Source organism: Lutzomyia longipalpis, chromosome 3 (genome assembly GCF_024334085.1).
Source record: "Lutzomyia longipalpis isolate SR_M1_2022 chromosome 3, ASM2433408v1".
Classification (NCBI taxonomy): domain Eukaryota; kingdom Metazoa; phylum Arthropoda; class Insecta; order Diptera; family Psychodidae; genus Lutzomyia; species Lutzomyia longipalpis.
The window spans coordinates 17,793,017-17,809,788 of NC_074709.1; the positions used below are offsets into that span (position 1 = coordinate 17,793,017).

Sequence of the window (16,772 nt, forward strand, 5' to 3'; positions counted from 1 at the left end):
TTTAATTACGTTTACACATCCAATGGATGTCCATAAATAATAAGCAAAATTGAATGGTCCAATTTCTGCATTGTTTCAATGTGGTATATATATGCCAAACATGACACAATAATCACACTCATATGTATGGAATATGGTGCACACAACAAAGGAATTAATTAAAGTTTTATTCCATAATTTACGCTGTCGTACATATAGCATTTCGAAAACCAGGAGTGATATGTCCCGAATAAAAGCCAGGAGGACAAATATTTGCAAAGTGGGATGACAGGAATTCATATAAGAAAGTCAAATATTTATACAGTGTGCAGAGGGGTGAGGGTTTAGCAAAGAATCGCAGCAGATGGGAGTATTTTATTTGGGGAAGAGGGGTTGATATGAGAGCTATATTCTTCCAAATTGTTGTTTTATCATAAAGATAAATTTTATGTTTAAAAATGAATCCCATTCTTCTATTTTCATTCTTTGATTTAATTTTTTTTTAGTTTCTTATTTAAATGAATAAACGATAAAGAAATTTGTTTTTTTTTTAAATTTATTTGTTTCGTTTATTTAACCGATATTACTTCGAAAAGATTGCTCCAATTCTGACCTTTAGAAAATTAACAAATCAGTTAAAATAATTTTGAAAAAAAAATAAATGGAGCTTTTAGTAAAACCGATAAGAAATTAAAACTCTTCATTCATTTATAGAAAAAATAATGATTTAACCAAAGTTATATTCTGACAATCCTCCCCGGATAAAAATTCTATATGAGTTCGTTGTCATCTATATAATAAAGAAAGGTCTGTTTGTTGGTAATCTTCCGTCGTGTTCGGCTATACAAATCTACACCGTTTGACCGATCGTGATGAAATTTGGTACAGAGGCTCCTTATATCAGGCGGTTTCGAGTGGCCGTATCCATTTTCCCCCCGAAGCCCCCCTTCAGGTAGCCCCCATATAACTCTCATGCTTTTTTTGCGAATTTTTGAATTTGGCGCCCGAAATGTTGTATGAAAATGATTTCTTCTCTTTGCAAATTTTTCTTTGGGATTGATGAGAACTCTCCATCTATATAATAAAGAAAGGTCTGTTTGTTGGTAATCTTCCGTCGTGTTCGGCTATACAAATCTACACCGTTTGACCGATCGTGATGAAATTTGGTACAGAGGCTCCTTATATCAGGCGGTTTCGAGTGGCCGTATCCATTTTCCCCCCGAAGCCCCCCTTCAGGTAGCCTCCATATAACTCTCATGCAGCTTTTGCGAATTTTTGAATTTGGCGCCGGAAATGTTGTATGAAAATGATTTCTTCTCTTTGCAAATTTTTCTTTGGGATTGATAGGTGTGCCCAATCATACTTATAAATCATCACAATTTTTTTTCTCTAAAATTTGCGCGAAGCGCAAAACCCCCCGCGAAGCGGGGCGAGGAAAATTGGAGCGAAGCGACAATTTACCTCGTTTATTTATATTTATCTTTGTTCAAATTTTCAGAGCTTTCCTCAGTAAAGTTGATTTTTCTTGTACATTGAATCCCAAAGGGCCATCCTTTCGCTCTCTGGCAAATCAATCATGGTCACCTCGTCCGAAATGTTGAGGCACTTAAATGGGGTGGTGTTTTGGTCAATGGGATGCCAAATAGTGGGCTTAATTGCTTCACAGTTTGGGTCGCTATTTGTGGCGAAGCTGACAAGCAAATTCACCTAAAAGCATACCAACATTAACCATGATTTTAATGAAAATTTCCCCCTTAATTTTGGGAATTTTAAACGCACCATTCGTTGGATTGTTTTAAATTCACCCGTTGAAGCTTCGGGTACTTCCTTGGAAATGACATTCTTGAAGATGTAGGAGAGATCATCAGCATGGCATACACCACGGACAGTTTTTCCGCACATAATGACACGATAGTGATTAAATGTTGGCGAGTCAAAGTTGAAGCGGTAGAGGTAGGTTGGTCCACTTTGAGGGGCATTAAGACGAGATAGAAGGGTTCTCTGGACTCCATGCCAAAAGAGTTTATCAGTCATCAGCTGGAAAATTAGAAGAAAATCTCATTGCATTCCTAAAAGTTCTAAAATCTTTTTTTTCTTACCATTATGTACTCATTGAGAGTCTCCATAGATGGTTCTTTATCACCAAAATAGAATTTCTTGATAAGTTGTGCAAATTTGCGATTTTCTTCTCCAGACTGATCCAGATTTAAGTCCAATGGTACCATATTCTCGCACTTTAGATTGTTCACAACATCGGGAAATTCTATAGCCTCACGGTAGCTGAATAATCCTTCATCAGAGACACCCCCAATAAGGATGGGAATTGAGTTACTCCATGCTTCTCGTGCCATCTCAAGGGGATCTCTCGGGATGAAGCATCCATTTCCAATGTATGGCTCAATCACGGGTCCAAAGGGGAATAAAATTTTATTTTTACGCTCCTGCAAAGAATTTATATGTTCAAAAGGAATTAAATTATGATTGGTTTTTATGTATACATAATATTCCCTTGTAATGCTGATATGCTTACTTCGGGATTAATGAGAGTTTCCTGAGCTTTGACGATGTTTTTCGGTTCTGCGCTTCTGAGAAACTCCACCATATCTTTCTTACTACCCTTCCCATCCCATCCGAGAGCTATTGCAAGTCTATGGGCCCAATTATGCTCAGGTACGACTGACCAGCAATTGAGGGCAGTTCCAGACATCACGACAGCTCGATGAAAAAGTCCACGTGACTTGCTGGAAATCATGTGATAGTGGACAGAACATCCACCAGCACTTTCACCAAACAATGTTACATTTTCTGGGTCTCCCCCGAAGAATGCTGCATTATCCTTGCACCACTTGATGGCCATGCATTGATCCTTTAGTCCGGCATTTCCGGGAATTTCGAGTGATCGATCGTCCAGACTCAGAAAACCTACAACAAATGAATTTTTATGTAATACATTTATTATATCAAGGATTAATTTATTAGCCCTTGCATCCTTATTACCGAAAGCACCAAGACGATAATTAAAAGTAAAGAGGATTACATCCTTCTGCAGAAGAAAGTCAGGTCCATACATATCAGCTGTACTTGATCCCCTCATAAATGCACCTCCATGAATGTAGATCATCACCGGTACTAATTTATTTGGGTTTAGCTGTATTAAATTAAGACGAGAAATCTCTAAGATCCATTAAAAAATCCAAATTTAGCTTTAGGAATTAAAATTCAGCTTAAAAATAATTTTAATTTAAATATTCATGAAGACGTTGAATTTAAATATTAAACAGTTTCACCGTTAATTATGCTGCTTTAATTACAACAATGGAAGGTCAAAATGTCATGTATATTGCTTCTCTTTGGGTCTTATTTCTGCTTATGCTTTTGAGAATTATTCATAAAGGGAATTGATTAAAATCAATTCTAATGGCCGACACTGTGCTACAGTCTGTTCAACGAGCGCACGTTGATAAAAATCTCATTTATTTTCTTTAAAAAATGTTGTTAATTCTTGTGATTATTTAAATAAATATTTTACAACAGCTAGAAAATTATAGGTAGAATACAGAAATTTTCATAAAATTGTTTTATTTAGAATTTTTTCCTGGTATTTTGAATGAGGTAAATTCTTAAAATTAATTTGACGAACACCTTAATAGATTATTTAGGCATTCATTAACAATTTATTAATTAAAATTTTAAATCAATTTCAAGAACAATTTTTCAAATAATTTTTCTACACGTTCTTACGAAATCAACTGTGTTGTACACATTTAATAACATTTTATCAGTTGATTAAAAGTGTATGCGTATCCACAGAAATCTAACAAAACTCACAAACACATTCCAATATTATGTAATAAAATCACTCACACTCTTCGTGAAGACGTTGATATGGAGGCAGTCTTCTTCGCCGTGGATCACATTCAACAGATTGTTCTTGGCGGGACAGCACGGACCCTCTTTTGTTGCATCGTGAACTTCATTCCATGGTGTAGCCGGCTGGGGATCCTACACAAGTCACCAAATACACACAGTTGATTATTTCGGTTAGCACAATTATGTTGCTTAATTGGGCGTGATCTCACCCGGAATCGTAAATCGCCCACAGGTGGTTTAGCGTATGGAATTGATTGGAAGCTGAAATAATCACTACCAAGGGCAGAAGTCTTCTTTATCCCCTTCACAGGCCCAAGGGTTGTCTGCACGATGATCGTTTCCTCCATTTTACGTGCTTTCGCGCTAACTCGCTATCGATCACTGCTCATTTTTCACTCTAGCAAGAAAATAATGCTCAAGCTAATGCGTGTTGTCTGTGTTAGCTTTACAAATACACTATCAATGAGCGCGGATGTGGCCAGATAAAACTGAATTTGTGTAATTTTTGAGCACTTCTGATAAGAAATAACAACGGATAGGTATCGAAGCAATAAAAGAGCATAGTTATCATTCGGCTAATGATAAAAGCTCCTCTCTGGTGGGTTCAGCTACTTGAAGCTTAATTTTATTACAACAACACATTTGCGCTTTAAAAGCCATTACTATAATGGTCTGATCAAGGTCAAGAGTGATTCATTTAAAAATTTAGAATTTTTGGCGTAATGATAAACAGAGAAGTCGTAAAATACGTTGATTAATTTATAAAATCAAAATTAGGGAAAATTATTAGTTTTCTCAGACTTTTTTTTATCAGAATTTACAAATGCAGAAACTATAAAATTTTAATTAAAAGAAAAATGATTCTCTAAACTTTGTCCTAATTTCTGTCTTCCTTGATGATTTTTCTTGTTGTATGATTTACTCAAATCTTTATCTTAACTTCTTTCCATATTCAAAGGAAAGGAAAACTATAAAATAACAAATAATTTATTCCTCTATTGATTAGTCGGCGTTATTGTTCAAAGATTAAGTTTGAAGTTGAATTTTGAGATATAAACGATCACAAGTTTAAAAAAAAGTCGCAAAAGTCTTCAGGTGGCTGCTTGAGATTAAGTGGGCATAATTGGTGTATCTTGATAGCGTGCTATTACTCCTGTGAGAGAAAATAAATAAAATTTCATCATACAGCGTGGCAATTTTTCTGCTTAGCCACGGGAAAAACTTTTCCCACAAGACGACAAAATTGAGACTTTACGGGGGCGGGTAATCTAAAGTTGAGTTTGTGCAAAATCCCTGAGTAAGCACATGGCAAAGAAATGCAAAAAACCCCATTCACTGGGACATACCTGCGACGGTAATATCGGAACATGTGAGATTGAACGAAAGTCCACATTTTCCTTGAATATTGCTCGACTTTACGGGGCCAGGTGTGATGGTCAGAAATCGTTATATTGGCCAAGGAGGGGAATAAATCTCTCGGTAAGGAATTTTATTCATAAAAAAAAATTCGTTTCAGCCAAAAAAAAAAGAATGGGGAACACGAATGTTGTAAAAGTGATAGAGAATGAAGTTTCACCCCCTCAGCCCATATAATGCTGCTGGCTGGGGAGTGTGTTAAGAAAGAGTGTAAAATTGAGAAAAATGGGCGCACCATGTGCTATCTCCTGATCCATATTATGTTCCATTCACCAATAAGTCTTTCAATAAGTGCTTCGGTACGGCATCTCCACATGCATTTCTTGAAGAAGCTCCGATTGTCCAGCACGTCTTCGACTCGAAGAAATATGTTGCACTATGCCTGGCAAATCGCCCAGAGGATTTATTGCTATGATTTCTATAACGGGTGACTTTCTTCTATTTAATACTAATTTAATACAAAATACGACCCAATTGCAATACTGCAAAAATACATTTTGAACAAATTTTCCCGCTCTGTTCTCTCTCTCTCTCTAAAAAATCCTTTTGCATTTATCCTCGTCAAAAAACATTATGACATTGCACAGTGCAAATGAAATGGCAATTAATATACAAAAGCAAATATAATATTAGTTAATGATGTTGCAGTTGCAATAATTGACACTACATCGGTTGGAGATAATGCAATATTCATGAGCAAATTCCACAAACTCTCATAGTCACAAAAACATAGAATTTGTGAATAACCATCCATCATCAATAAGTTCCATCATTTGTCCTTTTGAACACTCCACATTGTTCTCGCTATTCCATGGCCACACATGGGGTACACCATTGTACAACAGCTTTTACATACTCCATGACTCTCCGAGCTTTCCAATTAACTTGTACCATGATGTCTGATTTTATTTTTAAAACTAAACGAAGGAAAGTTTTTGTCCGTTTTTTTTTTTAATCATCCTGTGTTTTAAATTCTTAAAATGATCAGTTAAAGAATTTTTTCAAATTCTTATGAACAAAATTATTTTTTCACCACAAATTCAATTATGATTACAAATCATTTTATGTGGAATGGAGTTTAATGATCTGATCAGACGTAACCAGAAATGTATTCAAGAAGGAGTTTTTCCTAATTTCTTTTTAAAATTTATTTAACATATTTTGAAAATGAATTAAAAAATGACTTTTGATTTAAAAAATAATCTGTGTTGTTCGAAATACAGCTAAGATTTTCTTAAAAAAAAGTTTTCTTTAATTTTTTTCGTGCCTATTTTGCATTTTTGAATAATGCAATATGAACATAAAAAAATGAATAAACTGCTAGGAAAGCTTGGGATGTTACAAAAGCTTTCAAGGCGTGATTTTGAGCTTTTCAAAATTTATCCTTAATTTCTCTGTGTGTATTTCTCATCAAAAATTTCTTTGTCCGGCAGAAAACTCATTTCATCTTGGATATGTGCTTAAATTTTTCCTCTGGGAAAATGCAACGTATGCGGAGTTTGCACACGAAAATGAAAAATGTTGTCATTTTGGTGTCAGTAAGACATGATGAATTTTTGAGACGGAAATACATAGGATGAATGGCTGGTACATCACACATAGTGTGTCCAAAATAGCAGTGCTGGGATGTTGTGCAAGAACTTCCATGCAAGAATGATTCATATTCACCAACTGAATTCCACATATTTCCCATAAAAATCAGATTTATAAAGACACACACACATGTGAATTAATTCATAAACTTCAATTTATGACAATTTAACTAATAAATTTGTTTTAAATGAATTTTCTTATGTGAAATTTGTGTATTTGTTGCAATTCAGAATGCCAACAAAAGACATTTAGTTTTCCTGTGATGTGTGGCAGGAATATTAAATTGAAAATCCCAACACAATTTTACCATCACTGAGGACTTTTTTTTTCTCATTGCAAAATACATACAATCTCCGATGCAGCAGCATAACCGCGTCTGGAGAACATTTCATACCATTTGAGATTATCTTAATTGAAAGTTGAGTAATGGATGACTGCCTCCCGGATACCCTCATTGCTTCCCCTTTTAGGTGGTAGGTAGGTATACTATGCAGTATACAGTTTCACAGGCTCATAGCCAAAGCGGGCATTTCAGTACTCGCGCAATAACATTTAACGTGATTATTTTAATTGAGTTTTTCGCTAGTTTCCATTTTCGCTTAGTTTGTTTACTTATTTAATTTATCAGAATGCGCGTGGCTCGAGCCGATGTTTTGCAGGATAATTACATATTTATTTTTCCCGACAAACCACCTAGGATTCCGTCATAAAAATGTTATTCAACATTTTGTAGCTTTATTAAATAAATCTATTTATTTTTTCATATAAGGCATTTTCTACAAAATCATCTATATGTATAGCCCAATATTATGTATTTTAGCGATTGGAAAAAAAACCATAAATTGAATTTCTGTTTGAAATTTAATATGTTTCTATTGGATGAATGGAGAGAGAAAGAGGCAAGCACATGGTCCAGTTTCATGAAATTAAACATTAAAATCCACCTCCATGAATGAATAATTACAGTCATTCAGATCCGAAATAGCATGTCATAGATGAATTAAATAAAAATCGATTTGATATGTTTCCGCATGTGGATTGAGAGAAAAAAATGCCCAGTTTATTGCATTAATAGTTAATTAGTCTATCCATGTATGTCAATCCTTTTTCCCCATGAGAATGAAATCACTTAGCAAATAAATCCGTTTGCTGAACAAATATTGAGACGTAATGGTAAACACTCCACCAACACCCTTAGAAGTCTGTTCACCAACGATGTGTTAATTCGTAGAGAATATTAAAGAAGCTTTCAAGGAATCATTTACTAAATGCTTTAAATCCATAGACTTGTAAAGATTTAAAAATTATAACGGAAATATGTCTTTTCACCGTCTGTGAAATTTTTTTTAATAATTTTGTTTACCTTTTGCGCATTTATTGAATAGACTGTTAGTCAAATTTATATTCTATTGATTTAATAATATATACTCTACGGTGTTTTTAATAAAATTTGAATTGCAAATTATTCAGGATTTTCTTTCTATTGTTTTCATTCAAAACAAAGCGATTTAACCCTATCACGGCATCTATGAAATTTGTTAAATTTATTGGAGTTGTTTATATACATATGTACTATGTAGTTATTAACAAAAAGACAACAAACAGATTTTTATCACCTTTTATTAAGGTAATTCTTGATAAATTAATTTGAAATTATTTGACTTTGCGTACTTGATTAAGACGCAATTGTTTAATAATACATTAAGTCCATTTATTTGCAAATAATATGATTGAAGGAGTTTTACTTTACTCCTTTTTTGTGCTCAATATTTCTTAATTTTTTTTTTAATTTCATAGTTTTTTGTTTACAGAAAGAAGTTTCAATGAAATAATTTAAATTTAAATATTTTAGACAAATATGGGTTAACAGAAATGATTTATTTAAAATTCCAAAAATTTTTAAGCACAATTATAAAAACTTTTGTTTCATCCATTTATTCTTTCAAATTGACGAAATATTAAAAAAAATCTGCAAATCTGAAGGTGAATTAAGCATAAAATTATGAAAATAATTTCTTGGTAAGAGTATAGAGCGAAGTGTCAGAAGCAAAATCCAATCTTCTTAAAGGAAGTAAGAAAATGTTAAATGAGCTCAAGTTGGGATTTTCTTTTAAATTAAAACACTGCAATAGAATTTATGCAAGCTTGTAGATTAAATAGATAAGGCTCATTTCGTCTGCAAGTCTATCTTGTCTTTGAATTTTTTGGAATGTCGCAGTGAAAATGTGAATATTCGTGACACGTTTTCTTATTTAAAATGGAGATTAATTCTATTTGAGATCCAGTTCAAGTATTTTATTTCATTTTTTGTCTCTCCTACAAAAACTATTCAGCAACTTCATTAACGAAACTACCTGACGCGAGATAGCAAAATGCACATCCTCAGCACTTCATACATCGACGTCACTGGGTGAGAAGCATACTTGTCTATGTCGCCAAAATGTTCTACATGACTCTTATGGGAGGCACAAACATTATAATGAAATGCATTCTCTGGGTGCTTTCTGCGCAATATACCTTAGATATGCTATCAGGTGGAAAAATATTTCACGAACGCGACTCCATAAATCATATGAATTGTTAGTGGAGAGATATTTCTACTGTTCAGATATTATTTATCACGCCACGAGACGAGAGCTTTTGCACTTTTAGGAGAAAGCTCACATAAATAGTTCAAGAGCTTATCGAAAATCAAGATCATTGTTCATAAATTTGCAATTTCTACGAATCACATTTATTGAGAATCGATAAAATCTGTGGAACTAGGTTAGCCTAGCTTCTCAATATTCCTTTATTAACATGGAAGATGTCTTTTTTTTTGCTCTAAATCTACTATGTAAATTTTTACACGAAAAATTCTATTCGCAATTTAAATCATCCCTCACATGGAGCCTCCATTGAGGCAAAGAACATGCAAAATATCTCCTTGTCAAAATGTAAGTCAGCTTGTTTGCTAAATCCTAAAGTTATGGATGCTTCCACACTCTCTCTCTCTGGAAAACATCCATAACTTATGCTACTTTTTAATCGAATTCACCAGCCTCACGGTGATTTTTAAATAGACACAACCTTCCAATTGAAACATGTACCATTTAGTGCTATTGGGAGTGACATATTGCAAAATGCAAAATCCTCAAAGTCCCATCTGCGAGGGTAGAAAAGACCTTGTTCTTTTTTTAAATGACACTTGACCAGAAAATCCTAAATATCAAATCTAAATCAAGGCTCAGCGTAGCATCGCGGAAACGACATTCAGGGAGAAAAATGGCTTTCAATTCATTTTGATCTCCGCTACATTTTGCGCAACAGTACAACAAGATACCTTCAGGTGATGAAATATCACAAAAGAAACCACCCGTGATGCGCGGAATTGTTGCACAAACTTTTCGATAAAGTACCACAACATCGTAGATGACAACAATTGGGAATTCCCAGCTAAATGTTGTACAATTTCCATAGAATTTTGAGGGTGGTACTGCTGCAAAGTTGCCGCTATAAACTCCAATATTGAATAACACCCTCGTAACATGTTATGTGTACGTACATAGCGACAAAATTGATAAGTTGCCAAGAGAAGACTAGTTGTTGCTCCTCTAAACTACAATTAACAAACACAGGTAATGCTGATTTAGATGTTTAGTTTGCATTTCAAATTCACATGGGGAAAATTAATCGGGTAATTTTGTAGGGTGGGAATGTCTAGTAATATGGAGCGCTTTCTCACTCAAGAGACCTCGTTGTTTCTTTTTTTTGCAAGGAAAATTTGGAAATTAGAAGAAGTTCAAAAATTAACTTGTGGCGTAAGCAGGGATTGTATTTGAGTGTTAAAACCATCCCTAAAAATTCTAACGTTAAGGATTTTCTTACAGAGTTTAAAAGAAATTATTTTCTGACAAAAAACGGTTTAAATAAATTTTAAAAGTAAATTTTAAACGATAGAAAAAAACGTAGAACGCTTGAAAAGAAATGCCAGCTATGGAACAAAAACAAAAACGTTAAACGTTAGAAAAGAAACGTCAGATAACACAGCAAGATATTTCTACCTATTTGGACTGCGGTTTGGGATATCTCAACGGTATCTGGTAGATTTTGATCTCACGGGTCCAGATCTGCCAGCCGTTTTGCTCCCTATGCTCTGGTTCTCTCGCAATTTCCATTTGAAAATGCAAATTTTAGGGTTTTGAGTCATCTTTGAGGTGGTGCCATTTGCATTTATTTGCGTTAAGAAAATTCGTTTTTGGGCAAGAACTGTCTAAAAACTCATGAATTCTCATTTTTAGATGTGAAAAGAATTTTACAAATTCTCATTAATTCATAAAAAGTAAAATTCTACTTGTAAAATTTTCCCAAGAAATTGTTAAAAGATATCTATTCGAATGTAACAGCCCTTAAAATTACTATAAAATACCAATTCTCTTAAATTTCTAATTCCAATTCGTTTTGTTTTAATTTTTAGTGTCCTTAAATAAAAAAAAATGTTTTAGATCAGCTTAAGTAGATTTATAGCTATTCCCCTGTTTTTCTTTACCGATCAAAAACGTTCTAACAGTACGTTTAAATTCTTACAAAATCCTCATTAAAACGCATATTCCTTAAATTTTGATATATTTTTTAAAAATATTATCACAGTGATTATGTTAGGTGTTTATTATTAAGATTTTCATAAATTTTGGCATATTTTAATAGAAATATTGCTTATCTATATATTGAAAGGTGGAGCAGAGTGCAAATTTGCAAATATATATACTTTGCATACGGTCCTAAGCTAATATCGCCTGCACTATGTACCGTATGTGCCCCATTATAAACTTCCCATATGGTGATTTAGTTCCAAATATTTTCTGCTTTGTGTGAAAATATTTCAAGTGGGATTACTGCAACACTTCCGAGGAGTGAATTTACTTATCACGTTCCATGTATGATATTAAATGCGGAAAGATGCTGACACACACCGAATGAAAAACTTTTTCGTTAAGTAATCACCCTGGAAGAGGGAAAAGTTTAATCTTAATGTTCCAATTAAGGAAAATATAGACATTTTGTGCTCAAAAGGCTTTCAACGTAGGTGGGAATAGTGTGATATTGTGGGCGGGTGGTGATAAGAGAGGGATTGGGGTGGTGGATATACCTAAACTCATTTTCCATCCAGCAATAACTAATATGCACGGCTCTAGTTAGAATTGATTCAAGCACCATTAAGCTCATACTGCAGACATCCATTACAACGTTATCACATTAATTAACACAATACACACTGAGGATGATGCCAACGAGGACGTTGGCGTGTAGGGAGCACACATGGGGCAACCCCCGTATGTGCGGCTCCATTGTGCACTACTCCACCCATTTTGTGCATTATATTGCACAGTATTGATGGTTTGAATTTTTAAGTCACCCAAAACGGTGAGAAGCGACGATACAACAGCAGATAGCAACTTGTGGATCATCATATTGTTTAATATGGTTTAATATTCTATAGTAAAATAAAGTACCATAAGCTTCAAACTATTGTGCTTTAGTGTGCACATAGTTACTGTTGAATTTCCATTAATCGTTAAACATAGTCATAATGGGCAAATACAGCACTGCTGTAATATTTTATCGATTTGTCTTTTTAATCAATAATTTTCTTATGCAAGTCTTTTAGTAAAAGATTAATTAACAAAGAAACTATGTAGATATTCAAAGTATTCAAATATTTTTCAAAGAAAAAAATCAATCCGTACCTTCAAAAACTTTTTCATTTATTAGATTATTCATTCAGTGAACTGCATAATTCTTGCTGCAAACACCCTTATGTTAGTCCCCTATGCTAAGATGGGGTGAAGTCAAGTGGAAAAATTATTGCCCACTCTACAGAAAAATCGTGTTCAGTCTGGAGTAAATAAAATAATGCATTATATGAAAAATCATATTAAAATTGAACGAATTGAGCTGTACCCAATATATATTAGATTTTTAAGATTCTCTTTGTTCTCAAAATATTTTCCAAGTAGAATAAAGAATAAATTAAAGAAATAAATGCTTTAATAAATTTTCTTTTGCGATTTAATTGGCAAAATAATTTCAACAGGTAATTGAAATGTACATAACATAACTATCATATGATTTTGTATTGATGGAAAACTATCAAATGCCGGCTGGCTTACAAATTACCCAAAAAGTGTAGGTATGTAAAAAATCCAAAATTCTACATTTGCCGTATAATTGAGGATAAATTGCAAAATATTCTCATATGCAATTTTACTGTGGAATTATTCTGGGCAAAATAGCATAAATAGAATACAAGTTAAATTTAATTACATCATTCGAATTATTGAAAATTTATATGGAATAGCAAATTAGATGTGCAATATTCCCATAGAGTAGGTAATTTGAAAATGATTAAAATTCACATGTACTAGACGCAATTAGGGGGTTTGATACGGCATACGCACATAGCCTTACAGCTCTCAAAATTCAATCTCATATTGTTTTCAATGTAGGTATCTACGTAACGCAATAGTTCAGCAGGAAGGGCACGTGTTTTATGTATAAAATCATCCGCTGATCACATTGATGGAAAATCGGTTTTTGGGGGTATTTTCCGGTGAAACGATGAGTTCTTGTCTCATATTAAGTAGATGTGGCATTTAGTATGTGGGTGGGGATATATGTATGTATGTAGTGCAGAAAGGTAATTTGTGCTCAGTGACCGAGACATAAGCATTCAATGTATCACTCCGATGATTTTCTCGTTCGTCCTACATCCCCTCTGGGAGGGAAGTAATTATGAACTTACAGTCTATATGTCCATATTGTGTCGCGTAGCTCCTCGGAACAACATTGTGGCTACCTTTTTGTAAAGGAATCAACTTTTACAATTTACTTCCCATGCCTTGTTACATGCTATGTATAATGTTTACCAATGGAGTACAACTTCGGGACACAATTTCAAAGTATTGATTGATTGTACATTTCGTTTGTGTCTGGTTTCGATAATGAATTTTTAATAAAGACTGACAATGGAGCTGTGGCTCTGTGCCAATCAAACGTATAAATATACCTTGCAATTTTTAATTAATTAACTTACATGTCTCCACCAGGCTTCAGCTCTCTTGACGAGCAGAATATTAAACAAAAAAATTTAATAAATAATGAAATATTTATTTTAATCTTACAAAAAAAATTAATGTTAAATTATTTGTATTAAATGGAAAGTTTTCCACTATTTTTTTCCAAAACTTTTACAAATTAAATAAAAATGCATATGTATATCAGTGGATAGATGTAAAATGTAAATTAATGTAAAATGCAACTTTCTTTTGTGATTTATCCACGAGAACTCTCTCAAGAAAGACGAAAAACTACTGAAAATTGAAGAGATGAGATACGCATCAATATTTTTATACAGATTGACAAAAAGTAAAAAAATAAAATAATAGAAAAAAAATGTGTAGTAAGATTGCATTTCATATCAGAATCTAGCTACTGCTTCAATATATGTACAGTACATATTTTCAATTTTTAATTTCAATTTAATTTTCAATATATTTGCCTTTTTTTCTAACTTTAGAATTTTTAATGACTTTTTAGTTTATTAATTATTTTCAATGTGATGTCATTTAAATACTATTTACACATTTAAATTTACTTTGGTGTACTTCATGAAACTGGTGCAACAAATCCAAATAAAACTCAATACTAATAAATTATATGGAAAATGCAAATAGATTGATTTCTTTTTCATTAATTTTATTTCATTTTCACTGTTCAGTTTTTTGTTAATTTAAAATTAAGTAAAGTATGTGACACACGTGATTAACTACCTACTCCTTTCTAAAAAACAAAAGTTTAATAACTAAATTCCGTAGAAAATCAATTTTTTTTCCCGGAAGATTATCTAAAAAGTTTCAAAAATCCCCTTTTGCAAGATTTTTTTTAATGGACTTTTGCATATAACTTTTCATGACTCCCATTATGCTATCTAACTGTCTATTTTAATGCAATTGCCTGTGAGTTTCTTTGTATAATATTTTTGGTAATTCATTTTCACAAGAGCTCTCCCTTTCTTCTCATAACCACACGTCCCAACGGTGTACGAGAGGATACTCTCTGGTTGTGTGGTAAATTCTCCGGCCGGATGTGAGAAAATGCCAAAGAGAGGATTTGGCGCTCAAAAATGCGCAAAGAAAATCTCGCTCACATTTTCTCTTTCCTCTCACCGCTTATGGCAACACAGTAATGTTTACATTCTCTCCTCCATGCTTTTCACGACTTTTCCACCAGTGAGCAAAGCAGCACCGAGAGAAGGATACAATGAGAGAGGCATGTGAATTTTAGGAGCAGTATGAAGTTGAAAGAAGGGTACTTCATTCAGTTTCACTTCGTAGAAGGACGAGAAAGGACGCGGTGCGTTTGTGTCGTTGATGTCGGATAGAAGGAAGCCTTTATTGCGTGAGAAGTGTTTAAAGAATTCATTTGGAAGATATCCTCAAAGGAGTCAATTCACCGTACTTAAATGCTTTCTACCCACCATCCGTCCCCCCCACCCCTCTGGTTGCCCTTCTTCAGGAAAAATAATATTGATTTTCAAAATGATGTTCTCTGCGGTCTCTTGGGGTATAAGGGAGAATATTTTGTCCCCATATTGAATGAAGAAAGCAGAGCGGAACTTTTGATACAACATCCGAGAGGAGTTTAGGAGATGATAGAAATGAAATTAAGCGCGCACCCACACCGCTGTGGGAATCCTCTACACCCCCAGGGTGTTACGACAACTGTTGAATAGTTCGGTTTGCGGGAGTTTTTCCGTCTTTTGCGGGTTAACTTTATACATATAACCCAAAAAACATTATTACCATTATACCACTGACTTCTACACCACGGAAACCCCTTTGCTTTTGGTGCCAAGCCAATGGAAAATGAACATTCTGTCTCCTTGCAGACATTCATTTAAATAGTACTTGGCAAGACACTCACACCGAGATATACCATTTATTAGCTGTCTTTCGCGCTCACCAGGCGCCTCCATCAAGCTCCGCTTCACAAACTAAAAACACAAAACTACTGCAGAATTTATTGTGTTTCCCCACCATTTCACACGCCCATAGTATAATTTTCATGTTAAGTAAATACCCACCGTTTTGCATTTTTGGACAGTGAGAACCCCCAACACAGTGAAAATTTTCCGTATAAATCCAATATATATATTGTGCTTTAATTGGCTGAGAAGTGGTATGATGGGAATATAAAGGATTTTATCATGAGCTCTCTCCTATCCACTGTCTCGTCGTGCTTTGAGTTGCTATGTATGAAATGTCATATTTAGTGCAAAAATATTGATGCATTTGCCGTGTGTTTGCAGTGAATACCACGCCCACAGGGGACGATAAATTAAGCGATGATATATCTACAAAAAACGATGTAATGTGACAGGAAAATTTTAAAGCTTGTAAAAATTTTAAAAAATAACTACCTATAAGAAATTCTAAAATAAGTTGTTCAATTAAATTTTTTTATAAAGTGTATGGTACATTTCTGAGTGTTTATAAATATTTTTAAACTTTATGATAAAAAAAGGAAAAAAAAAATCAAAGAAAGTTGGCATCAGGTTTGTCGTTTTACATTATAATTCATTTAAGATTTTCCAAATATTTAATTAATCAATTAAATTATTTTTATTAGAATAAACATCATTATTAGGTACTTTGTCTATTTTTTAAATTATTTATATTTTTTGTCATTTCTGTTAAATTCAATAAAATTTATTTATTTATTGCATTTTGATAAAAAATTAATATCTATAAGATATATAAACAAATGAATAGAGTTAGGAATATTAGTATGAAATGAACAAAAATGTATCAATATACATAATTTTGTACACACTAAAAGTTCTTTTTATTTTGAAGAACGTATAAAAGAATAAAATT

General features: G+C 33.4%; 2 protein-coding genes across 3 annotated transcripts in view; one reads left to right on the forward strand and one right to left on the reverse strand.

Moving 5' to 3' along the window:
• Positions 1–1,430: 1,430 nt before the first annotated feature.
• LOC129792400 (esterase B1-like) lies at positions 1,431–4,477 on the reverse strand. The gene is made up of 7 exons (XM_055831424.1): positions 4,059–4,477; positions 3,844–3,981; positions 2,977–3,127; positions 2,510–2,901; positions 2,079–2,420; positions 1,759–2,016; positions 1,431–1,686 (listed from the first exon to the last, which is right to left on the reverse strand). Exons 1-7 carry the CDS (start codon positions 4,194–4,196, stop codon positions 1,486–1,488), a joined length of 1,620 nt encoding a protein of 539 aa, XP_055687399.1. The 5' UTR covers positions 4,197–4,477; the 3' UTR covers positions 1,431–1,485.
• A 10,738-nt stretch (positions 4,478–15,215) lies between these two features.
• LOC129792419 (lachesin) overlaps positions 15,216–16,772 on the forward strand; it is an 83,980-nt gene continuing 82,423 nt past the window's right edge. For both annotated transcript variants that reach the window (XM_055831475.1, XM_055831476.1), the window contains exon 1: positions 15,216–15,294. The gene's annotated coding sequence lies outside the window, so the exon portion shown is untranslated. The remainder of the gene's footprint in view (positions 15,295–16,772) is intronic.

What these genes read in the sequence shown, in the direction of transcription:
- LOC129792400 (XM_055831424.1), bottom strand. Translation starts at nt 4,196, where the DNA reads ATGGAGGAAACGATCATCGTGCAGACAACCCTTGGGCCTGTGAAGGGG. An exon ending in TTATCGTCTTGGTGCTTTCG is followed by an intron (nt 2,902 to 2,976) that starts GTAATAAGGATG and finishes CATTTGTTGTAG; the next exon opens with GTTTTCTGAGTCTGGACGAT. An exon ending in TTAAAACAATCCAACGAATG is followed by an intron (nt 1,687 to 1,758) that starts GTGCGTTTAAAA and finishes GTATGCTTTTAG; the next exon opens with GTGAATTTGCTTGTCAGCTT.